Source organism: Salvelinus fontinalis, chromosome 13, assembly GCF_029448725.1.
Source record: "Salvelinus fontinalis isolate EN_2023a chromosome 13, ASM2944872v1, whole genome shotgun sequence".
NCBI classification, from domain to species: Eukaryota; Metazoa; Chordata; class Actinopteri; order Salmoniformes; family Salmonidae; genus Salvelinus; species Salvelinus fontinalis.
The window spans coordinates 1,015,814-1,041,506 of NC_074677.1; the positions used below are offsets into that span (position 1 = coordinate 1,015,814).

Here is a 25,693-nt window from a genome sequence, read left to right on the forward strand (position 1 = left end):
GCTGATCTCCTCCCTATGCCGACGCACCAGGCTGATCTCCTCCCTATGCTGACGCACCAGGCTGATCTCCTCCCTATGCTGACGCTCCAGGCTGATCTCCTCCCTATGATGACGCACCAGGCTGATCTCCTCCCTATGCTGACGCTCCAGGCTGATCTCCTCCCTATGCTGACGCACCAGGCTGATCTCCTCCCTATGCTGACGCTCCAGGCTGATCTCCTCCCTATGCTGACGCACCAGGCTGATCTCCTCCCTATGCTGACGCTCCAGGCTGATCTCCTCCCTATGCTGACGCTCCAGGCTGATCTCCTCCCTATGCTGACGCTCCAGGCTGACCTCCTCCCTATGCTGACGCACCAGGCTGATCTCCTCCCTATGCCGACGCTCCAGGCTGATCTCCTCCCTATGCCGACGCTCCAGGCTGATCTCCTCCCTATGATGACGCTCCAGGCTGATCTCCTCCCTATGCCGACGCTCCAGGCTGATCTCCTCCCTATGCCGACGCACCAGGCTGATCTCCTCCCTATGCCGACGCACCAGGCTGATCTCCTCCCTATGCCGACGCACCAGGCTGATCTCCTCCCTATGCCGACGCTCCAGGCTGATCTCCTCCCTATGCCGACGCTCCAGGTTGATCTCCTCCCTATGATGACGCACCAGGCTGATCTCCTCCCTATGCCGACGCTCCAGGCTGATCTCCTCCCTATGCCGACGCACCAGGCTGATCTCCTCCCTATGCCGACGCACCAGGCTGATCTCCTCCCTATGCCGACGCTCCAGGCTGATCTCCTCCCTATGCTGACGCTCCAGGCTGATCTCCTCCCTATGCTGACGCACCAGGCTGATCTCCTCCCTATGCTGACGCACCAGGCTGATCTCCTCCCTATGCCGACGCACCAGGCTGATCTCCTCCCTATGCCGACGCACCAGGCTGATCTCCTCCCTATGCTGACGCACCAGGCTGATCTCCTCCCTATGCCGACGCTCCAGGCTGATCTCCTCCCTATGCCGACGCACCAGGCTGATCTCCTCCCTATGCTGACGCACCAGGCTGATCTCCTCCCTATGCTGATAACCAGCACCCAGCATCAATAACCAGCACCCAGCATCAATAACCAGCACCCAGCATCAAGTTTTTTAAAGAAAGCAACCCAGCTATGTGACCAAATGCCTGCCACCCAGCAGGGCCATCCGTACCACCCAGCAGGGCCATCCATACAACCAGCAGGGCCATCCATACAACCAGCCATCCATACAACCCAGCAAGGCCATCCATACAACCAGCAGGGCCATCCATACAACCCAGCAGGGCCATCCATACAACCAGCAGGGCCATCCATACAACCAGCCATCCATACAACCCAGCAGGGCCATCCATACAACCAGCAGGGCCATCCATACAACCAGCCATCCATACAACCCAGCAAGGCCATCCATACAACCAGCAGGGCCATCCATACAACCAGCAGGGCAATCCATACAACCAGCCATCCATACAACCAGCAGGGCCATCCATACAACCCAGCAGGGCCATCCATACAACCCAGCAGGGCCATCCATGCAACCCAGCAGGACTATCCATACAACCCAGCAGGACCATCCATACAACCCAGCAGGACCATCCATACAACCCAGCAGGGCCATCCATACAACCCAGCAGGGCCATCCATACAACCAGCCATCCATACAACCCAGCAGGACCATCCATACCACCCAGCAGGGCGATCCATACAACCCAGCAGGGCCATCCATACAACCCAGCAGGGCCATCCATACAACCCAGCAGGGCCATCCATACAACCAGCCATCCATACAACCCAGCAGGACCATCCATACCACCCAGCAGGGCGATCCATACAACCCAGCAGGGCCATCCATACAACCCAGCAGGACCATCCATACAACCAGCAGGGCCATCCATACAACCCAGCAGGACCATCCATACAACCAGCAGGGCCATCCATACAACCCAGCAGGGCCATCCATACAACCCAGCAGGGCCATTCATACAACCAGCCATCCATACAACCCAGCAGGACCATCCATACCACCCAGCAGGGCCATCCATACAACCAGCAGGGCCATCCATACAACCCAGCAGGACCATCCATACAACCCAGCAGGACCATCCATACAACCCAGCAGGACCATCCATACGACCCAGCAGGGCCATCCATACAACCAGCAGGGCCATCCGTACAACCAGCCATCCATACCACCCAGCAGGGCCATCCATACAACTCAGCAGGACCATCCATACAACCCAGCAGGGCCATCTATACAACCCAGCAGGGCCATCCATACAACCAGCCATCCGTACCACCCAGCAGGGCCATCCATACAACCAGCCATCCATACAACCCAGCAGGGCCATCTATACAACCCAGCAGGGCCATCCATACAACCCAACAGGGCCATCCATACCACCCAGCAGGGCCATCCATACAACCAGCCATCCGTAACACCCAGCAGGGCCATCCATACAACCAGCCATCCATACAACCCAGCAGGGCCATCCATACAACCCAGCAGGACCATCCATACATCCAGCAGGGCCATCCATACAACCCAGCAGGGCCATCCATACAACCCAGCAGGGCCATCCATACAACCCAGCAGGGCCATCCATACCACCCAGCAGGACCATCCATACAACCCAGCAGGGCCATCCATACAACCAGCCATCCGTACAACCAGCCATCCATACAACCAGCAGGGCCATCCATACAACCAGCCATCCATACAACCAGCCATCCATACAACCCAGCAGGGCCATCCATACAACCCAGCAGGACCATCCATACAACCCAGCAGGACCATCCATACAACCAGCCATCCGTACCACCCAGCAGGGCCATCCGTACCACCCAGCAGGGCCATCCATACCACCCAGCAGGGCCATCCATACAACCCAGCAGGACCATCCATACAACCAGCAGGACCATCCATACAACCCAGCAGGGCCATCCATACAACCAGCCATCCGTACAAACAGCAGGGCCATCCGTACCACCCAGCAGGGCCATCCATACAACCCAGCAGGGCCATCCGTACCACCCAGCAGGACCATCCATACAACCCAGCAGGGCCATCCATACCTTCCAGCAGGGCCATCCATACAACCCAGCAGGGCCATCCGTACAACCCAGCAGGGCCATCCATACAACCCAGCAGGACCATCCATACAACCCAGCAGGGCCATCCATACAACCCAGCAGGGCCATCCGTACCACCCAGCATGGCCATCCATACAACCCAGCAGGGCCATCCGTACAACCCAGCAGGGCCATCCATACAACCCAGCAGGGCCATCCATGCAACCCAGCAGGGCCACCCATACAACCCAGCAGGGCCATCCATACAACCAGCCATCCGTACAACCCAGCAGGGCCATCCATACAACCAGCCATCCGTACCACCCAGCAGGACCATCCATACCACCCAGCAGGGCCATCCATACAACCCAGCAGGGCCATCCATACAACCCAGCAGGACCATCCATACAACCAGCCATCCGTACAACCCAGCAGGGCCATCCATATAACCAGCCATCCGTACAACCCAGCAGGGACATCCATACAACCAGCCATCTGTACCACCCAGCAGGACCATCCATACCACCCAGCAGGACCATCCATACAACCCAGCAGGGCCATCCATACAACCCAGCAGGGCCATCCATACCACCCAGCAGGGCCATCTACACAACCCAGCAGAGCCATCCATACAACCCAGCAGGGCCATCCATACAACCCAGCAGGGCCATCCATACAACCCAGCAGGGCCATCCATACAACCCAGCAGGGCCATCCATACAACCCAGCAGGGCCATCCATACAAGCCAGCAGGCCATCCATACAACCCAGCAGGACCATCCATACAACCCAGCAGGGCCATCTGTACCACCCAGCAGGACCATCCATACAAATACCAGGACCATCCATACAACCATCTGGACCATCCGTACCACCCAGCAGGGCCATCCATACAACCCAGCAGGACCATCCATACAACCCAGCAGGGCCATCCGTACCACCCAGCAGGACCATCCATACAACCAGCCATCCATACCACCCAGCAGGGCCATCCATACCACCCAGCAGGGCCATCCATACCATCCAGCAGAGCCATCCATACAACCAGCCATCCGTACCACCCAGCAGGACCATCCATACCACCCAGCAGGACCATCCATACCACCCAGCAGGACCATCCATACCACCCAGCAGGGCCATCCATACAACCCAGCATATTGTAGAGTGTAGTTCTGATAGTAGTCCGGGTTTGATAATCTCAGGGTTTGTAAAGAACACCAGGTGGTGTGATGCAGTATAAACGGCTCTATCCTCTCCCTGTCTCCCCTCCATGTCAGGGTCTGAGAGTCCTGCCCATTGGTTACCCCGTGTATATTCTAGGATAACACAGCAGCACTTACAATCGAGGATCAACTATTAGTTTCATGATTCTCGATGTGGTAGAAATGTAAGGCATTATGATGAGATATTCTGCCACTGTTTACGAAATAGTGGCAGTTTTTTGTTATCAAAATGGAGGAGTAGACTTGTCATAATGACAATGTGTTTATTACGAGTTCCCCTGTAGTGACTGTTGTTATCTGTGGCAGGGGAAACAATATGACCATTACCTTCTCTGTGTGTGTGGCACAATAAAGTTCTCTATTGTGAAATAGACATTTTTATGTGGACTTCCGTTTCCTTTGCTGTGGAATGTTTATGTTATTATGACCTCACCACTACCATGGATACGGAACAGTCGGTTTCACTCTGGGTTTGTGGAAGCAATCGGCTGATTTCTGACTTTTTGTCTTTCTTGTGCTCTTTCTTTCTCTCCATATCCCCCCCCTCTATCTCCCCATCTCTCTCTCTCTCTCCACATCTCTCTCTCTCTCTCTTCTCCCCCATTTCATTTAAATTTAAGGGACTTTATTGGCATGGGAAACATATGTTTACTTTGCCAAAGCAAGCGAAATAGATATAAAATAATACAACTCTCTCCCTCTGTGTGTGTTAGGGAAGAAACCTGACCATAACAAATCCTACCCCAGCCCGGTGTCGCGCCAGCCCACCCCGGTGTCGCGCCAGCCCACCCCGGTGTCGCGCCAGCCCACCCCGGTGTCGCTCCAGCCCAGTGTCTCTCCAGCCCAGTGTCTCTCCAGCCCATCTCGGTGTCGCTCCAGCCCGGTGTCGCTCCAGCCCAGTGTCGCTCCAGCCCAGTGTCTCTCCAGCCCAGTGTCGCTCCAGCCCAGTGTGTCTCCGGGCCAGTGTCGCTCCAGCCCGGTGTCGCTCCAGCCCGGTGTCTCTCCAGCCCGGTGTCGCTCCAGCCCAGTGTATCTCCAGCCCGGTGTCTCTCCAGCCCGGTGTCTCTCCAGCCCGGTGTCGCTCCAGCCCGGTGTCTCTCCAGCCCGGTGTCTCTCCAGCCCGGTGTCGCTCCAGCCCGGTGTCGCTCCAGCCCGGTGTCGCTCCAGCCCGGTGTCGCTCCAGCCCGGTGTCGCTCCAGCCCGGTGTCTCTCCAGCCCGGTGTCGCTCCAGCCCGGTGTCGCTCCAGCCCGGTGTCGCTCCAGCCCGGTGTCTCTCCAGCCCGGTGTCGCTCCAGCCCGGTGTCGCTCCAGCCCGGTGTCGCTCCAGCCCGGTGTCTCTCCAGCCCGGTGTCTCTCCAGCCCGGTGTCGCTCCAGCCCGGTGTCTCTCCAGCCCGGTGTCTCTCCAGCCCAGTGTCTCTCCAGCCCAGTGTCTCTCCAGCCCGGTGTCTCTCCAGCCCACCTCGGGGTGTCGCTCCAGTTACTGAGAAGCTTGTGAATAAATAGATTGAGAGGCCAGATTTCAATGTTTCCAAGAAAGTTTCACATATATCAAAGGTATCTCTGTGTGACATGGAAACAAAGGAATCTTATGTAAATACCTTCAGATCAAAGTAATGGGCTTCTACACTTTACATTGGATAATAAAGGGTTAATAGACATAAATACAATAAATATTTCACAATATCTATTCCCCTCTCTCTCACCTCTCTGATTCAGAGAGATTGGGTTAAATGTGGAAGACACATTTCCGTTGAAAGCAATCAGTTATACAACTAACTAGGTGTCCCCCTGTCCCCTTTCTATCACAGACACGCTCTCTCTTTCTTGATCAAAGGACCCCCTTTCACAAAATTCCAGTCCAACACCGACTACAGTAGGTTACTAAATGCCCTTAAATGCGGAAGTGAACTGTGACAGAGAGTGAGACCGTAGCCAATAAGGAAAGCCTGTCGTTTGAAAGGTGACAGTTCGGGCTGGAAGTCAGAAGACTGTGGCTCGGGAAGGATTGGCTCTACGGGTTAAAGTTGTCAGCAACAAAAAGTTGAAGTCGGATTTAGTCTGTTTTGAAGACTGAGTGGATTTGTCACGTCGTGAACATAAACCTGTATGATTTCAGCTCGTCGTCATTGTAGGATAACCGATGTCAGGTTAGTTCTGCTGATCGTTGTTTCTTCTTGTTTGGTGAGAAGCCCATTAACACTAGACATTTACTTTTGTAGTGTGTGCTTTATAATGAAAGTACATTACTGGAGTAGTCAAGCCTTTACAGCGCGCTCTGGTATCCTAAACGCCTCGTTTACACGGTGAAGTGTTTCATGGCGGCGTATCTCAACGTAATGTGATCTCATCACAGCCTGTACATTTTTTAAGAGCAAAATCACTTTTAGGGTCAGGTGTGTTTATTGAACAGCTGTAGTCTCAGATATATAGCCTCGATTCGATTCTATTTCTGATCGGGAATGTTTGGAGTGAATATCAAGTTAAGCCTGTCACATAACTGTTTAGCCTGCCCTATTTCCAAAGAGATCGAAGGTTGGAAATATGGGATTTGAACCTGACTAGCGCAAATTTGCCATCCAATCTTTCCTTTTTGACAACCGGGACAAAGCTTGCTGTCTGTGCGTGTAAATATAGACCTATAACCTGTAGTGAATCGATGTAGGCTGTGAACGCTACAGCGAGTAAACCAGGCAGTGTACGGTCAAATTCGCAAGGTTGGGGACAGAACGGGAAAGACTGGAAATCGCTTGCTCATCCTGAAAAGCTTTACATGGTCAATCTGTTACGGCGATTTGTCCAATGCAGAAGTCAGGACATTCATACATATTGTTCAGAGCTGTTGTGAAGGGAGTTTGTGTTTATACAGGACCCTCACCTACAGACAACCAATCATGTCAATGCGGAACTATACGGAGCCCACCACATTTTTAAAACCAAATGTAAAAAGCGCACGACGACACGGTACAGAGTTGAATTTGGCCTTTGAGTGCCTCTGGAGGCTCCGCCATTTGCGTCACAACCTCTGTACGGCGTCACCGACCACATTTTCGGTTCAGGCATGACTTGGCTTTTAATCAGCAGGACCTCGTGAGTCAGGACTCTCCACGCTGTTACGCCAAACCACACACACACGCACACACACACATCCACACAGCCAGCCATGCATGACTTGACTAATCCAAATCAAGCTCAGTGAGGGCATTCTTCAGTCAGGTGTTTGACATGTAGCCTATAGTATCCTAGACAGAATTGACTATAATGTCATATTTGAGATTTAAGGATATTTTAAGCTTAAGTGAATTTGTAATTTATTCCTTTAAAAAAAATATTTATCTTGACTAGCCTCCAGAGTGGCGCAGCGGTCTAAGGCACTGCATCTCAGTGCTAGACGTGTCACTACAGACCCGGGTTCGGTCCTGGGCTGTATCACAACCTGGCCGTGACCGGGAGTCTCATAGGGCGTCGTCCGGGTGTAACTGTACACTGTTACGACACTGAATAATGACATTGAGATGTCATCACCTAAATTGTTAAATCTGTTTGTGACCCGTTTCTGTTTGGTGGTTTTAATCCTGCTCAATGAGTTGATTTGACTAGTCTCCAATATTTAATAGTTTGTAACCGCTCATTAGGTTAGGCTACACCTGTTTGACTGGCACCACTGTATTTAGCAAGTAGGATAAGATATATATTTTTTTACACGTCATCATCTTCACTCTCTCTGTCTGTGTCTCTCTGTGTGTGTCTTCCACAGATGTCCGTCTCCATGTCTAGTCTGGAGAGCCCGCGGTCCTCTCAGTTTACCTTTGAGTCCTCAGTGCACAGCTGCCACGTGCTGCGTTGCCTGGACGACCAGCGGAGGCGTGACCTGCTGTGTGACGTCACGGTGGTGGTGGAGGGGACGAGCTTCAGGGCCCATCGCTCTGTGCTGGCTTCCTGCAGCAAATATTTCACACACAGGGTCTCCTCCCACGCGGGCCCAGGGCTCGTCATCACCCTGCCTCAGGAGGTGAGAAGGGACCAAAGCCTAGCATGTAGTCCAGGAGCACAGTAGTCCACTTAAGTAAAGCCTACACCAGGGGTATTACCCTACGAGGTCTGGAGTACAGCAGCTTTTCTGTTCTACATGATAATTCATTGTATCCACCTGGTGTCCCGGGGCTAAATCAGGCCCTGGTTAGAGGGGAACAATGAAAAAACACAGTGGAACTGGCTTTGAGGTCCAGAGTTGAATTTGACTGGTTTAGGGGTCAGCCCACTGAGCTTTAGTCCGGGGGTCGGCCCACTGAGCTTAAGTCCGGGGGTCGGCCCACTGAGCGTAGGTCCAGGGGTCGGCCCACTGAGCGTAGGTCCAGGGGTCGGCCCACTGAGCGTAGGTCCAGGGGTCGGCCCACTGAGCGTAGGTCCAGGGGTCGGCCCACTGAGCGTAGGTCCAGGGGTCGGCCCACTGAGCGTAGGTCCAGGGGTCGGCCCACTGAGCGTAGGTCCTGGGGTCGGCCCACTGAGCGTAAGTCCGGGGGTCGGCCCACTGAGCGTAAGTCCGGGGGTCGGCCCACTGAGCGTAAGTCCGGGGGTCGGCCCACTGAGCGTAAGTCCGGGGGTCGGCCCACTGAGCGTAAGTCCGGGGGTCGGCCCACTGAGCGTAAGTCCGGGGGTCGGCCCACTGAGCGTAAGTCCGGGGGTCGGCCCACTGAGCGTAAGTCCGGGGGTCGGCCCACTGAGCGTAAGTCCGGGGGTCGGCCCACTGAGCGTAAGTCCGGGGGTCGGCCCACTGAGCGTAAGTCCGGGGGTCGGCCCACTGAGCGTAAGTCCGGGGGTCGGCCCACTGAGCGTAAGTCCGGGGGTCGGCCCACTGAGCGTAAGTCCAGGGGGTCGGCCCACTGAGCGTAAGTCCAGGGGGTCGGCCCACTGAGCGTAGGTCCAGGGGTCGGCCCACTGAGCTTAAGTGCAGGGGTCGGCCCACTGAGCGTAAGTCCGGGGGTCGGCCCACTGAGCGTAAGTCCGGGGGTCGGCCCACTGAGCGTAGGGCCAGGGTTCGGCCCACTGTGTTTTAAGTCCTGGGGTCGGCCCACTGTGTTTTAAGTGCAGGGGTCGGCCCACTGAGCTTAAGTCCAGGGGTCGGCCCACTGTGTTTTAAGCTTAAGCCTAACACAAATTTTACGTTCCCAAGGTTACTCATCACACGAGTGTAGTTTGGCTAAGAGATGAGACGTTCTGTCAGATAGGAAAGATATGGAATATGCTGAGTCAGCAGAGTGTGTGTGTGTGTGACCACATTGGTTTAGTTGTGGTCGATTTAATGTATATAGCTGTGTCATCACTAAGTTTCTTCATATCTCTCTCTCTCTCTCTAAAAGGTGACGGCGAGTGGCTTTGAGCCCCTGCTGCAGTTTGCCTACACATCCAAGCTGCTCTTCAGTAAAGCTACTGTCATGGAGATACGACACTGTGCCTCTATTCTGGGTTTCAGGGATCTGGACTCGGCCTGTTTCGACTTCCTGTTGCCCAAGTTCTTCAGCAGCAGTAGGGCCTCCTTCCAGAGGAAGTCCTGCTGTAAGACACGGTGCAGGAGACAGTCGCCCAGGGCGGAGCTGAGCGACATCGACACTAACAAGGATGACAAAGGGGTTCGGGTGGTTTCTGATTCGCCCGTTGAACAGGATGTGGGTGGAGCCCCATGCCAAAGCAGCCGACCAACAAATGGCGTGACAGGATGTAAAAGCGAAACCCACGTCCCTCCTCCTGAAGTCAACAGCCAATCAGACGCCCAGACTGACTATCCCCTGCGGTGCCCCAAGTCCTGTAAGTTCCAGCTGGCTTGTGGGAAGGACAGTGTGTCTCTGGAGGTCTGCAGCCCAGAAACAGCCCTTGATTCCCCAGTGGTCACCGAGGAGGGCTGCCCTCTGCCTCAGTCCCGGTCCTGTCTACCTTGCTCCTGTAGTGGGGGCTGTAAGGAGGGTCCTACAGTGAAGATCTCTGGAGAGAACTCCTCCCATTGCGCACAGACTAACCAGGCAGGACATGGAGAGGTTGAGGAGAGGAAAGGAGAGGAGGATGGGGAAAAGAGAGAGGCAGACGGGGAGAACGTAGACAAGCACGAGAGGGTAGGAGAGGTGGAAGAGAGGAGGAGAGAAGCAGAGGAGGCTTCTGGAGTCAGCTGCCTTAGATCTCCCCTCATGGAGGTTTCCAGTGTCAGCTGTGAACGGAGCCCACGGTTGGATGAGGGGACAGTGGGTACTACATCACACCGATGCCCCCTTGAGGAACCTGGGCTTGGCCATCAGAGCCCTGCAGGTGTGGAGGAAGGAGGTTGTGTTCTAGGTGGTAGAGGGCACCATGACGGGTTAGATCCAGCTGTCTCCATCCCTAGTCAGCCAAACACAGAACAGGAGCAGGGAAGGAGAGGACAGGGAGAGGAAGAGAGGAGAGAGAGCGGATGGGAAGAGAGGAGCAGCATGGAGACGGAGGTGGCTGAACACTTGGCCCATGGTCTTTGGTCAGACCTCTCCTCTCCTCCTCCTTCCCTCCTCCGGGACTCGCTACCGGAGACTGGGCCGGAGACTGGGCCGGAGACTGGGCCTGAGACTGGGCCTGAGAACATCCAGGGCAGCAGCTCCACCTTGAACCTCCGGAGCATGAGCCCCAAGTTGGACTGGCTGTACCTCACCTCCAGCACCGGGGACTGTCCTTTCCTCCATGGCCTGGACAGAGGGATGGACATGGGAATGGACAGTGGGACAGACAGGGAGATGGACAGAGGGACAGGGTCAGGGGACGCCCAGCTGCCGGGCTGTGAGGGGTCATCCCAGTCAGAGAAGAGTCCCTGCGTGTCCTCTCTGAGCTCTGGGGATGATGGAGACTCAGACGGCTTCGATACGGAGGGAGACAGTGAGTCCTGTTCCTACAGCCAGAAGGCTAGGGAGGTGAGTTATACTGGGAGAGAGAGTCCTGTTCCTATAGCCAGAAGGCTAGGGAGGTGAGTTATACTGGGAGAGAGAGTCCTGTTCCTACAGCCAGAAGGCTAGGGAGGTGAGTTATACTGGGAGAGAGAGTCCTGCTCCTACAGCCAGAAGGCTAGGGAGGTGAGTTATACTGGGAGAGAGAGTCCTGTTCCTACAGCCAGAAGGCTAGGGAGGTGAGTTATACTGGGAGAGAGGGAGAGAGAGTCCTGTTCCTACAGCCAGAAGGCTAGGGAGGTGAGTTATACTGGGAGAGAGAGTCCTGTTCCTACAGCCAGAAGGCTAGGGAGGTGAGTTATACTGGGAGAGAGAGTCCTGTTCCTACAGCCAGAAGGCTAGGGAGGTGAGTTATACTGGGAGAGAGGGAGAGAGAGTCCTGCTCCTACAGCCAGAAGGCTATGGAGGTGAGTTATACTGGGAGAGAGAGTCCTGTTCCTACAGCCAGAAGGCTAGGGAGGTGAGTTATACTGGGAGAGAGAGTCCTGTTCCTACAGCCAGAAGGCTAGGGAGGTGAGTTATACTGGGAGAGAGAGTCCTGTTCCTACAGCCAGAAGGCTAGGGAGGTGAGTTATACTGGGAGAGAGAGTCCTGTTCCTACAGCCAGAAGGCTAGGGAGGTGAGTTATACTGGGAGAGAGAGTCCTGTTCCTACAGCCAGAAGGCTAGGGAGGTGAGTTATACTGGGAGAGAGGGAGAGAGAGTCCTGTTCCTACAGCCAGAAGGCTAGGGAGGTGAGTTATACTGGGAGAGAGAGTCCTGCTCCTACAGCCAGAAGGCTAGGGAGGTGAGTTATACTGGGAGAGAGAGTCCTGTTCCTACAGCCAGAAGGCTAGGGAGGTGAGTTATACTGGGAGAGAGAGTCCTGTTCCTACAGCCAGAAGGCTAGGGAGGTGAGTTATACTGGGAGAGAGAGTCCTGTTCCTACAGCCAGAAGGCTAGGGAGGTGAGTTATACTGGGAGAGAGAGTCCTGTTCCTACAGCCAGAAGGCTAGGGAGGTGAGTTATACTGGGAGAGAGAGTCCTGTTCCTACAGCCAGAAGGCTAGGGAGGTGAGTTATACTGGGAGAGAGAGTCCTGCTCCTACAGCCAGAAGGCTAGGGAGGTGAGTTATACTGGGAGAGAGAGTCCTGTTCCTACAGCCAGAAGGCTAGGGAGGTGAGTTATACTGGGAGAGAGAGTCCTGTTCCTACAGCCAGAAGGCTAGGGAGGTGAGTTATACTGGGAGAGAGAGTTCTGCTCCTACAGCCAGAAGGCTAGGGAGGTGAGTTATACTGGGAGAGAGAGTCCTGTTCCTACAGCCAGAAGGCTAGGGAGGTGAGTTATACTGGGAGAGAGGGAGAGAGAGTCCTGTTCCTACAGCCAGAAGGCTAGGGAGGTGAGTTATACTGGGAGAGAGAGTTCTGTTCCTACAGCCAGAAGGCTAGGGAGGTGAGTTATACTGGGAGAGAGAGTCCTGTTCCTACAGCCAGAAGGCTAGGGAGGTGAGTTATACTGGGAGAGAGGGAGAGAGAGTCCTGCTCCTACAGCCAGAAGGCTATGGAGGTGAGTTATACTGGGAGAGAGAGTCCTGTTCCTACAGCCAGAAGGCTAGGGAGGTGAGTTATACTGGGAGAGAGAGTTCTGCTCCTACAGCCAGAAGGCTAGGGAGGTGAGTTATACTGGGAGAGAGAGTCCTGTTCCTACAGCCAGAAGGCTAGGGAGGTGAGTTATACTGGGAGAGAGAGTTCTGCTCCTACAGCCAGAAGGCTAGGGAGGTGAGTTATACTGGGAGAGAGAGTTCTGCTCCTACAGCCAGAAGGCTAGGGAGGTGAGTTATACTGGGAGAGAGAGTCCTGTTCCTACAGCCAGAAGGCTAGGGAGGTGAGTTATACTGGGAGAGAGAGTCCTGCTCCTACAGCCAGAAGGCTAGGGAGGTGAGTTATACTGGGAGAGAGAGTCCTGCTCCTACAGCCAGAAGGCTAGGGAGGTGAGTTATACTGGGAGAGAGGGAGAGAGAGTCCTGTTCCTATAGCCAGAAGGCTAGGGAGGTGAGTTATACTGGGAGAGAGAGTCCTGTTCCTACAGCCAGAAGGCTAGGGAGGTGAGTTATACTGGGAAAGAGGGAGAGAGAGTCCTGTTCCTATAGCCAGAAGGCTAGGGAGGTGAGTTATACTGGGAGAGAGAGTCCTGTTCCTACAGCCAGAAGGCTAGGGAGGTGAGTTATACTGGGAGAGAGAGTCCTGTTCCTACAGCCAGAATGCTAGGGAGGTGAGTTATACTGGGAGAGAGAGTCCTGCTCCTACAGCCAGAAGGCTATGGAGGTGAGTTATACTGGGAGAGAGAGTCCTGTTCCTACAGCCAGAAGGCTAGGGAGGTGAGTTATACTGGGAGAGAGAGTCCTGTTCCTACAGCCAGAAGGCTAGGGAGGTGAGTTATACTGGGAGAGAGAGTCCTGTTCCTACAGCCAGAAGGCTAGGGAGGTGAGTTATACTGGGAGAGAGAGTTCTGCTCCTACAGCCAGAAGGCTAGGGAGGTGAGTTATACTGGGAGAGAGAGTCCTGCTCCTACAGCCAGAAGGCTAGGGAGGTGAGTTATACTGGGAGAGAGAGTCCTGTTCCTACAGCCAGAAGGCTAGGGAGGTGAGTTATACTGGGAGAGAGAGTCCTGTTCCTACAGCCAGAAGGCTAGGGAGGTGAGTTATACTGGGAGAGAGAGTCCTGTTCCTACAGCCAGAAGGCTAGGGAGGTGAGTTATACTGGGAGAGAGAGTCCTGCTCCTACAGCCAGAAGGCTAGGGAGGTGAGTTATACTGGGAGAGAGAGTCCTGCTCCTACAGCCAGAAGGCTAGGGAGATGAGTTATACTGGGAGAGAGAGTCCTGTTCCTACAGCCAGAAGGCTAGGGAGGTGAGTTATACTGGGAGAGAGAGTCCAGAAGGCTATGGAGGTGAGTTATACTGGGAGAGAGAGTCCTGCTCCTACAGCCAGAAGGCTAGGGAGGTGAGTTATACTGGGAGAGAGGGAGAGAGAGTGGATGGGAAGAGAGGAGCAGCATGGAGACGGAGGTGGCTGAACACTTGGCCCATGGTCTTTGGTCAGACCTCTCCTCTCCTCCTCCTTCCCTCCTCCGGGACTCGCTACCTGAGACTGGGCCGGAGACTGGGCCGGAGACTGGGCCGGAGACTGGGCCTGAGACTGGGCCTGAGAACATCCAGGGCAGCAGCTCCACCTTGAACCCCCGGAGCATGAGCCCCAAGTTGGACTGGCTGTACCTCACCTCCAGCACCGGGGACTGTCCTTTCCTCCATGGCCTGGACAGAGGGATGGACATGGGAATGGACAGTGGGACAGACAGGGAGATGGACAGAGGGACAGGGTCAGGGGACGCCCAGCTGCCGGGCTGTGAGGGGTCATCCCAGTCAGAGAAGAGTCCCTGCGTGTCCTCTTTGAGCTCTGGGGATGATGGAGACTCAGACGGCTTCGATACGGAGGGAGACAGTGAGTCCTGTTCCTACAGCCAGAAGGCTAGGGAGGTGAGTTATACTGGGAGAGAGAGTCCTGTTCCTACAGCCAGAGGACCAGGGAGGTGAGTTATACTGGGAGAGAGAGTCCTGTTCCTACAGCCAGAAGGCTAGGGAGGTGAGTTATACTGGGAGAGAGGGAGAGAGAGTCCTGCTCCTACAGCCAGAAGGCTAGGGAGGTGAGTTATACTGGGAGAGAGAGTCCTGTTCCTACAGCCAGAAGGCTAGGGAGGTGAGTTATACTGGGAGAGAGAGTCCTGCTCCTACAGCCAGAAGGCTATGGAGGTGAGTTATACTGGGAGAGAGAGTCCTGTTCCTACAGCCAGAAGGCTAGGGAGGTGAGTTATACTGGGAGAGAGGGAGAGAGAGTCCTGCTCCTACAGCCAGAAGGCTAGGGAGGTGAGTTATACTGGGAGAGAGAGTCCTGCTCCTACAGCCAGAAGGCTAGGGAGGTGAGTTATACTGGGAGAGAGAGTCCTGTTCCTACAGCCAGAAGGCTAGGGAGGTGAGTTATACTGGGAGAGAGAGTCCTGTTCCTACAGCCAGAAGGCTAGGGAGGTGAGTTATACTGGGAGAGAGAGTCCTGTTCCTACAGCCAGAAGGCTAGGGAGGTGAGTTATACTGGGAGAGAGAGTCCTGTTCCTACAGCCAGAAGGCTAGGGAGGTGAGTTATACTGGGAGAGAGAGTCCTGTTCCTACAGCCAGAAGGCTAGGGAGGTGAGTTATACTGGGAGAGAGAGTCCTGCTCCTACAGCCAGAAGGCTAGGGAGGTGAGTTATACTGGGAGAGAGAGTCCTGTTCCTACAGCCAGAAGGCTAGGGAGGTGAGTTATACTGGGAGAGAGAGTCCTGTTCCTACAGCCAGAGGACCACGGAGGTAATACTGGGAGGGAGAGTCTTCCCTGGTCCTCTGGCTGTAGGAGCAGAACTCTCTCTACCTCTACCTGTAGCCTGGCCTTGACCAGCTGAATCAGACACGCTATCACCCTCAGTTTCTCTTCTCTATCTCTACCTGTAGCCTGGCCTGTTGCTTTTAGATGCTTAACACTACAGTACTACTAGATGGGATGTGTACCTATAGATGTACAGTATATGGTCCATCCAGACCGGTCTTGATCCGTCTCTCTCTGTGTTTTCCAGTTACAGCTGCCATTCTCTGTAGGTCAGATTTTGGCGTTGAGCAGGAATGACTTCCAGCTGACGTTGAGACACCAGACTCTGACCAGAGAACAGCTGGACTTTGTCCACGACGTCCGACGCAGGAGTAAGAACCGCACCGCAGCCCGGCGCTGTCGGAAGAGGAAGCTGGACTGTATACACAACCTGGAGTGTGAGATCGACAAACTGGTGAGTTGACATGACTGTCTCGTAAAGCTGCTACAGGAAAGGGCTATTCGGTTTACTAATGTACTGTATTTGTTGTTGGTGTGTGTGTGTGTGTGTCTGTATGTGCATGGTGTTTGTGGGTTTGTGATTTCTGCATGTGTGTGTGTGTGTGTGTGTGTTTTGTGATTTCTGCATGATGTGTGTGTGTGTGTTTGTGATTTCTGCATGATGTGTGTGTGTGTGTGTGTGATTTCTGCATGATGTGTGTGTGTGTGTTTGTGATTTCTCTGTGTTTCTCCCTGTATGTGTTTATCCCAGAGGACAGAGAAGGACCATCTCATGTCAGAGAGGACCAATCTGATCCAGATGAAACTGAAGACTTGGCAAAGTGTGTCTGAACTGTGTCAGGGGGTCTGCAGCGAGTCCGCCCTGAGTCCCGAACAACTCCAGGTCCTAGCCTCCCCATATTGCCCTGTCTCTGCTCTCATCCCCCCCACAGACCCAGCCTCCCCTGGGTTAGAGGGACTACTACAGCCCCTGGCTTCTCTCTCGGCCTGCTCCTCAGCCTCAGAACCCCTAGAATCTTAGACCAGCTGTCCCAAGGACACACCCATAGGGGAGGAGCTATCAGGTGATTGGACAGACCCTCAGGTACATACCTGTGAACAGGTGACTGATACCTTGCCCATGGAACAGTGTGACCAACAAAGGTGTTAGTCCGGACACCTGTAGCGACCACCATCATCTTCATCATCACCATCATGACCACCATGTTCTGCTTATAATAGGCAATAACTCCTAAACAGAGGAAACATTTCTAACCACTAGGCTACCTGGGGGAGGCAGGTAGCCTAGTGGTGGGAGGTAGCCTAGTGGTGGCACGTAGCCTAGTGGTTAGAGTAGGTAGCCTAGTGGTTAGAGTAGGTAGCCTAGTGGTTAGAGTAGGTAGCCTAGTGGTTAGAGTAGGTAGCCTAGTGGTTAGAGTAGATAGCCTAGTGGTTAGAGTAGGTAGCCTAGTGGTTAGAGTAGGTAGCCTAGTGGTTAGAGTAGGTAGCCTAGTGGTTAGAGTAGGTAGCCTAGTGGTTAGAGTAGGGAGCCTAGTGGTTAGAGTAGGGAGCCTAGTGGTTAGAGTAGGGAGCCTAGTGGTTAGAGTAGGGAGCCTAGTGGTTAGAGCAGGTAGCCTAGTGGTTAGAGCAGGTAGCCTAGTGGTTAGAGTAGGGAGCCTAGTGGTTAGAGTAGGGAGCCTAGTGGTTAGAGTAGGGAGCCTAGTGGTTAGAGTAGGGAGCCTAGTGGTTAGAGTAGGGAGCCTAGTGGTTAGAGTAGGGAGCCTAGTGGTTAGAGTAGGGAGCCTAGTGGTTAGAGTAGGGAGCCTAGTGGTTAGAGTAGGGAGCCTAGTGGTTAGAGTAGGGAGCCTAGTGGTTAGAGTAGGGAGCCTAGTGGTTAGAGTAGGGAGCCTAGTGGTTAGAGCAGGTAGCCTAGTGGTTAGAGCAGGTAGCCTAGTGGTTAGAGCAGGTAGCCTAGAGGTTAGAGCAGGTAGCCTAGTGGTTAGAGCAGGTAGCCTAGTGGTTAGATTGTAGTAACCGAAAGGTTGCAGTATCGAATCCCCGAGCCGACAAGGTAAACATCTGTCGTTCTGCCCCTGAACAAGGCAGTTAACCCACTGTTCCTAGGCCGTCATTGTTCTTAACTGACTCGCCTAGTTAAATAAAGGTAAAATAAAAAATGAACTAAAATAACCATAGTCCATCTCCACTTTATGAACAGAGAGACTGTAGGTGCATCCCAATAACTTCTCCTTCCTCCTGAAGTGTCTGAGGAATTTAAACGTGATGGATTGGTGCAGGCATGGGTTAGAGTGATGGATTAGAGTGATGGGCTAGTGATGGATTAGAGTGATGGGTTAGTGATGGATTAGAGTGATGGGTTAGTGATTGATTGGTGCAGGTATGGGTTAGTGATGGATTAGAGTGATGGGTTAGTGATGGATTGGTGCAGGCATGGGTTAGTGATGGATTAGAGGGATGGGTTAGTGATGGATTGGTGCAGGTACGGGTTAGTGATGGATTAGAGTGATGGGTTAGTGATGGATTGGTGCAGGCATGGGTTAGTGATGGATTAGAGTGATGGATTAGAGTGATGGGTTAGTGATGGATTAGAGTGATGGGTTAGTGATGGATTAGAGTGATGGGTTAGTGATGGATTGGTGCAGGCATGGGTTAGTGATGGATTAGAGTGATGGGTTAGTGATGGATTGGTGCAGGCATGGGTTAGTGATGGATTAGAGGGATGGGTTAGTGATGGATTGGTGCAGGTATGGGTTAGAGTGATGGGTTAGTGATGGATTGGTGCAGGCATGGGTTAGTGATGGATTAGAGGGATGGGTTAGTGATGGATTAGAGGGATGGGTTAGTGATGGATTGGTGCAGGTATGGGTTAGTGATGGATTAGAGTGATGGGTTAGTGATGGATTGGTGCAGGCATGGGTTAGTGATGGATTAGAGTGATGGGTTAGTGATGGATTGGTGCAGGCATGGGTTAGTGATGGATTAGAGGGATGGGTTAGTGATGGATTGGTGCAGGCATGGGTTAGTGATGGATTGGTGCAGGCATGGGTTAGAGTGATGGATTGGTGCAGGCATGGGTTAGTGATGGATTAGAGTGATGGGTTCGTGATGGATTGGTGCAGGCATGGGTTAGTGATGGATTAGAGTGATGGGTTCGTGATGGATTAGAGTGATGGATTGGGTTAGTGATGGATTAGTGATGGGTTGGTGCAGGCATGGGTTAGTGATGGGTTCGTGATGGGTTAGTGATGGATTAGAGTGATGGATTAGAGTGATGGATTAGAGTGATGGATTAGAGTGATGGATTAGAGTGATGGATTAGAGTGATGGATTAGAGTGATGGGTTAGTGATGGGTTAGAGTGATGGATTAGAGCGATGGGTTAGAGCGATGGGTTAGAGTGATGGGTTAGAGTGATGGGTTAGAGTGACGGGTTAGAGTGACGGGTTAGAGTGACGGGTTAGAGTGACGGGTTAGAGTGACGGGTTAGAGTGACGGGTTAGAGTGACGGGTTAGAGTGACGGGTTAGAGCAGGGGTGTCAAACTCATTCCACGGAGGGCCTAGTGTCTGCAGGTTTTTGGTTTTTCCTTTCAATAAAGCCCTAGACAACCAGGTGTGGGGAGTTCCTTAATAATTAGTGATGTTAATTCATCAATCAAGTACAAGGGAGGAGCGAAAACCCGCAGACACTCGGCCCTCCGTGGAATGAGTTTGACACCTGTGGGTTAGAGTGACGGGTTAGTGCAGGCAGATGTAATGGCAATGTTGCAAGTGCAATCTCTTCCCGTGATTGCCACGGTTACGTAAAAGATGACAGTATTTCAACCACAGAAAATATCATGCATAGACTAACTAAAATCTTATAGATTTTCTTTTTCGCAACTTTTCATTTCCTAAGAACCAGTCAAACTGATGTAATTCAGAAATGGGGGGTTATTGCTTTTATTACCGATTTTTATAAGCAGAACAATATCTAAAATGAGGCTTTAAATAAAGAATAGTCTCCCATACCACCCTTAGAATTGATTTTTTCAGCCTTCTCTGGGCCAGAGGCAGTTTCCATATACCAGTCCTTTCAAATCCATGAAGGGAAGTGAACAAGTGCACACTGCGGTAGAAAGAAGAGATTATTGGGACAACCTGTGTGTGAAAGAGAACCACATCCCTATGCAACTTCATTCGTGTGATTATTAACATAAAGAACACAATCACTACTGATGTATCTCTACTCTATATATACCTTCTTTGACCATTGGAAACCTCCACCCACTATTTTAGTTTTTAGTAATTGTACCTTGTAGTGATGAGCATTCCTTTTTATAAAAAGTTACTCTTCAGATTTATGCCATGCTTCTCCAAGAACTCTCTCTGAATGGACTTTATTTCACTGAACTTTTCTTCAATAGCAACACCAAGCTAAGGTAACTTTTGGTCAACTTCATGTCAACTTCCGGTCAATTGTAAGGTCAACCGGTTGGTCGACCGTTCAGCAGCAGTCTGAAGACTGTCTATATCTATCTCAGGAGAGTGTGGACCAATGGGACCATATGTTCTTAGAACAGAACTATTCCTGGAACAATCCACGGGACTTGCTCTCCAACCTTTCGTGTTCAGGTAATGTCTGATGAACTGTCAAGAGTCCTTGACCAGGTATGTCTCCAAACCTATTTCAATTCAGTTAATTCTGGAATGAACGGTACGCTCCAAAACATACAGGACTTGGACACGGAGAGACGCTGTTATCCAGAGTGATTTACAAGAGCAGTTACACTATATATACAAAAGTATGTGCTCAAGGGCACATCAACAGACTATTCAGCTAGTCTGCTCCAAGGGATTCAAACCAGCAACCTTTCGGTTACTGGTCCAACTCTCTTAACCATTAGGTTAAGAGCGTTGCAGGTATAGCGATACAATGTACAAAACTCTCTCTCGCTGTCTTAAAGGAATAATCCAATCAAAACTACAAAATTCCCAATATTTTACATTGTTAAATAAAATCTGAGAGCTTTTACTGTAAAAAAAAAAAATATTTTTCATTTCGTCATTCTCATAAGGTAGGAAGCATCATGTGGACATTGTTGTGGAGATCTGTTGGAGCTCATGTCGACGACAAAACCCACAGTTGAAGAAGGAAGGGATATTGATCTGACTGCGGACATTTCAACTAAATGTACATTAGTCATGACGATATAGACAAGTATTCCAGCTGTCTTTTTGAGTGCAGGAGATTGATTTAAAAGCATTATGAAATGTGATAGTTTAAATCCCAATGGCTAATAATGAAGGTTTATCTCCATCCCCTATGACGAGAACCTTATCATGATTACGTTGTACAGTGTCTTGCGAAAGTATTCACCCCCCTCTGCATTTTTCCTATTTTGTTGCCTTACAACCTGGAATTAAAATATATTTTGGGGGGTTTGTATCATTTAATTTACGCAACATGCCTCTTTGATACAAACAAGAAATATGACAAAAAAACTGAAAACCTGAGCATACATAACTATTCACTCCCCCCAAAGTCAATACTTTGTAGAGCCACCTTTTGCAGCAATTACAGCTGCAAGTCTCTTGGGGTATGTCTCTATAAGCTTGGCACATCTAGCCACTGGGATTTTTGCCCATTCTTCAGGGCACAACTGCTCCAGCTCCTTCAAGTTGGATGGGTTCCGCTGGTGTACAGCATTCTTTAAGTCATTTCACAGATTCTCAATTGGATTGAGGTCTGGGCTTTGACTAGGCCGTTCCGAGACATTTAAATGTTTCCCCTTAAACCAGTTCAGTGTTGCTTTAGCAGTATGTTTAGGGTCATTGTCCTGCTGGAAGGTGAACCTCCGTCCCAGTCTCAAATCTCTGGAAGACTGAAACAGGTTTCCCTCAAGATTTTCCCTGTATTTAGCGCCATCCATCATTCCTTCAATTCTGACCAGTTTCCCAGTCCCTGCCGATGAAAAACATCCCCACAACATGATGCTGCCACCACCACGCTTCACTGTGGGGATGGTGTTCTCGGGGTGATAAAGAGGTGTTGGGTTTGCGCCAGACAGTTTTCTTTGATGGCCAAAAAGCTAAATTTGAGTCTCATCTGACCAGAGTACCTTCTTCCATATACACTGCTCAAAGAAATAAAGGGAACACTTAAACAACACAATGTAACTCCAAGTCAATCACACTTCTGTGAAATCAAACTGTCCACTTAGGAAGCAACACTGATTGACAATAAATTTCACATGCTGTTGTGCAAATGGAATAGACAAAAGGTGGAAATTATAGGCAATTAGTAAGACACCCCCAGAAAAGGAATGGTTCTGCAGGTGGTGACCACACACCACTTCTCAGTTCCTATGCTTCCTGGCTGATGTTTTGGTCACTTTTGAATGCTGGCGGTGCTTTCACTCTAGTGGTAACATGAGACGGAGTCTACAACCCACACAAGTGGCTCAGGTAGTGCAGCTCATCCAGGATGGCACATCAATGCGAGCTGTGGCAAAAAGGTTTGCTGTGTCTGTCAGCGTAGTGTCCAGAGCATGGAGGCGCTACCAGGAGACAGGCCAGTACATCAGGAGACGTGGAGGAGGCCGTAGGAGGGAAACAACCCAGCAGCAGGACCGCTACCTCCGCCTTTGTGCAAGGAGGTGCACTGCCAGAGCTCTGCAAAATGACCTCCAGCAGGCCACAAATGTGCATGTGTCAGCATATGGTCTCACAAGGGGTCTGAGGATCTCATCTCGGTACCTAATGACAGTCAGGCTACCTCTGGCGAGCACATGGAGGGCTGTGCGGCCCCACAAAGAAATGCCACCCCACACCATGACTGACCCACCGCCAAACCGGTCATGCTGGAGGATGTTGCAGGCAGCAGAACGTTCTCCACGGCGTCTCCAGACTCTGTCACGTCTGTCACATGTGCTCATGTGCTCAGTGTGAACCTGCTTTCATCTGTGAAGAGCACAGGGCGCCAGTGGCGAATTTGCCAATCTTGGTGTTCTCTGGCAAATGCCAAACGTCCTGCACGGTGTTGGGCTGTAAGCACAACCCCCACCTGTGGATGTCGGGCCCTCATAACACCCTCATGGAGTCTGTTTCTGACCGTTTGAGCAGACACATGCACATTTGTGGCCTGCTGGAGGTCATTTTGCAGGGCTCTGGCAGTGCACCTCCTTGCACAAAGGCGGAGGTAGCGGTCCTGCTGCTGGGTTGTTGCCCTCCTACGGCCTCCTCCACGTCTCCTGATGTACTGGCCTGTCTCCTGGTAGCGCCTCCATGCTCTGGACACTACGCTGACAGACACAACAAACCTTTTTGCCACAGCTCGCATTGATGTGCCATCCTGGATGAACTGCACTACCTGAGCCACTTGTGTGGGTTGTAGACTCCGTCTCATGCTACCACTAGAGTGAAAGCACCGCCAGCATTCAAAAGTGACCAAAACATCAGCCAGGAAGCATAGGAACTGAGAAGTGGTGTGTGGTCACCACCTGCAGAACCATTCCTTTTTTGGGGGTGTCTTACTAATTGCCTATAATTTCCACCTTTTGTCTATTCCATTTGCACAACCGCATGTGAAATTTATTGTCAATCAGTGTTGCTTCCTAAGTGGACAGTTTGATTTCACAGAAGTGTGATTGACTTGGAGTTACATTGTGTTGTTTAAGTGTTCCCTTTATTTTTTTGAGCAGTGTATTTGAGGAGTCTCCCACATGCCTTTTGGCGAACACCAAACATGTTTGCTTCTTTTTTCTTTAAGCAATTGCTTTTTTTCTGGCTACTCTTCTGTAAAGCCCAGCTCTGTGGAGTGTACGGCTTAAAGTGTTCCTATGGACAGATATTCCAATCTGCGCTGTGGAGCTTTGCAGCTCCTTCAGAGTTATCTTAGGTCTCTATTTGCCTCTCTAATTCATGCCCTCCTTGCCTGGTCCGTGAGATTTGGTGGGCGGCCCTCTCTTGGCAGGTTTGTTGTGGTGCCATATTCTAACCATTTTTTAATAATGGATTTAATGGTGCTCTGTGGGATGTTCAAAGTTTTGGATATTTTTTTGTAACCCAACCCTGATCTGTACTTCTCCACAACTTTGTCCCTGACCTGTTTGGAGAGCTCCTTGGTCTTCATGGAGAGGGGCAGTCTCTCTCCTTAGGTATTATTATTTGGAGAGGGGCAGTCCCACTCCTTAGGTATTATTATGTGGAGAGGGGCAGTCCCACTCCTTAGGTATTATTATGTGGAGAGGGGCAGTCCCACTCCTTAGGTATTATTATGTGGAGAGGGGCAGTCCCACTCCTTAGGTGTTATTATTTGGAGAGGGGCAGTCCCTCTCCTTAGGTATTATTATTATTTGGAGAGGGGCAGTCCCACTCCTTAGGTATTATTATGTGGAGAGGGGCAGTCCCACTCCTTAGGTATTATTATTTGGAGAGGGGCAGTCCCACTCCTTAGGTATTATTATTTGGAGAGGGGCAGTCCCACTCCTTAGGTATTATGTGGAGAGGGGCAGTCCCACTCCTTAGGTATTATTATTTGGAGAGGGGCAGTCCCTCTCCTTAGGTATTATTATTTGGAGAGGGGCAGTCCCTCTCCTTAGGTATTATTATTTGGAGAGGGGCAGTCCCTCTCCTTAGGTATTATTATGTGGAGAGGGGCAGTCCCACTCCTTAGGTATTATTATTTGGAGAGGGGCAGTCCCACTCCTTAGGTATTATTATTTGGAGAGGGGCAGTCCCACTCCTTAGGTATTATTATGTGGAGAGGGGCAGTCCCACTCCTTAAGTATCATTATTATTATTTGGAGAGGGGCAGTCCCACTCCTTAGGTATTATTATGTGGAGAGGGGCAGTCTCACTCCTTAGGTATTGTTATTTGGAGAGGGGCAGATGCTAACCTACAGGACTGTTTTGCTAGCACAGACTGAAACATGTTCCGGGATTCCTCCAATGGCACAGACTGAAACATGTTCCGGGATTCCTCCAATGGCACAGACTGAAACATGTTCCGGGATTCCTCCAATGGCACAGACTGAAACATGTTCCGGGATTCCTCCAATGGCACAGACTGAAACATGTTCCGGGATTCCTCCAATGGCACAGACTGAAACATGTTCCGGGATTCCTCCAATGGCACAGACTGAAACATGTTATGGGATTCCTCCAATGGCACAGACTGGAACATGTTCCGGGATTCCTCCAATGGCACAGACTGAAACATGTTCCGGGATTCCTCCAATGGCACAGACTGAAACATGTTCCGGGATTCCTCCAATGGCACAGACTGAAACATGTTCCGGGATTCCTCCAATGGCACAGACTGAAACATGTTCCGGGATTCCTCCAATGGCACAGACTGAAACATGTTCCGGGATTCCTCCAATGGCACAGACTGAAACATGTTCCGGGATTCCTCCAATGGCACAGACTGAAACATGTTCCGGGATTCCTCCAATGGCACAGACTGAAACATGTTCCGGGATTCCTCCAATGGCACAGACTGAAACATGTTCCGGGATTCCTCCAATGGCACAGACTGAAACATGTTCCGGGATTCCTCCAATGGCACAGACTGAAACATGTTCCGGGATTCCTCCAATGGCACAGACTGAAACATGTTCCGGGATTCCTCCAATGGCACAGACTGGAACATGTTCCGGGATTCCTCCAATGGCACAGACTGAAACATGTTCCGGGATTCCTCCAATGGCACAGACTGAAACATGTTCCGGGATTCCTCCAATGGCACAGGCTGAAACATGTTCCGGGATTCCTCCAATGGCACAGACTGAAACATGTTCCGGGATTCCTCCAATGGCACAGACTGAAACATGTTCCCAGGATTCCTCCAATAGCATAGACTGAAACATGTTCCGGGATTCCTCCAATAGCACAGACTGAAACATGTTCCGGGATTCCTCCAATGGCACAGACTGAAACATGTTCCGGGATTCCTCCAATGGCACAGACTGAAACATGTTCCGGGATTCCTCCAATGGCACAGACTGAAACATGTTCCGGGATTCCTCCAATGTCACAGACTGAAACA

At 51.6% G+C, this 25,693-nt stretch overlaps 1 protein-coding gene across 1 annotated transcript; it reads left to right on the forward strand.

Annotated features, from left to right (window-relative positions):
• Positions 1-5,867: 5,867 nt before the first annotated feature.
• On the forward strand, positions 5,868-17,835 carry LOC129867901 (transcription regulator protein BACH1-like). The gene is made up of 6 exons (XM_055941373.1): positions 5,868-6,466; positions 8,074-8,328; positions 9,677-10,786; positions 14,250-14,786; positions 15,914-16,120; positions 16,418-17,835. The coding sequence occupies exons 2-6, from the start codon at positions 8,074-8,076 to the stop codon at positions 16,685-16,687; spliced, it is 2,379 nt and encodes a 792-aa protein (XP_055797348.1). The 5' UTR covers positions 5,868-6,466; the 3' UTR covers positions 16,688-17,835.
• The last annotated feature ends 7,858 nt before the right edge of the window (positions 17,836-25,693 follow it).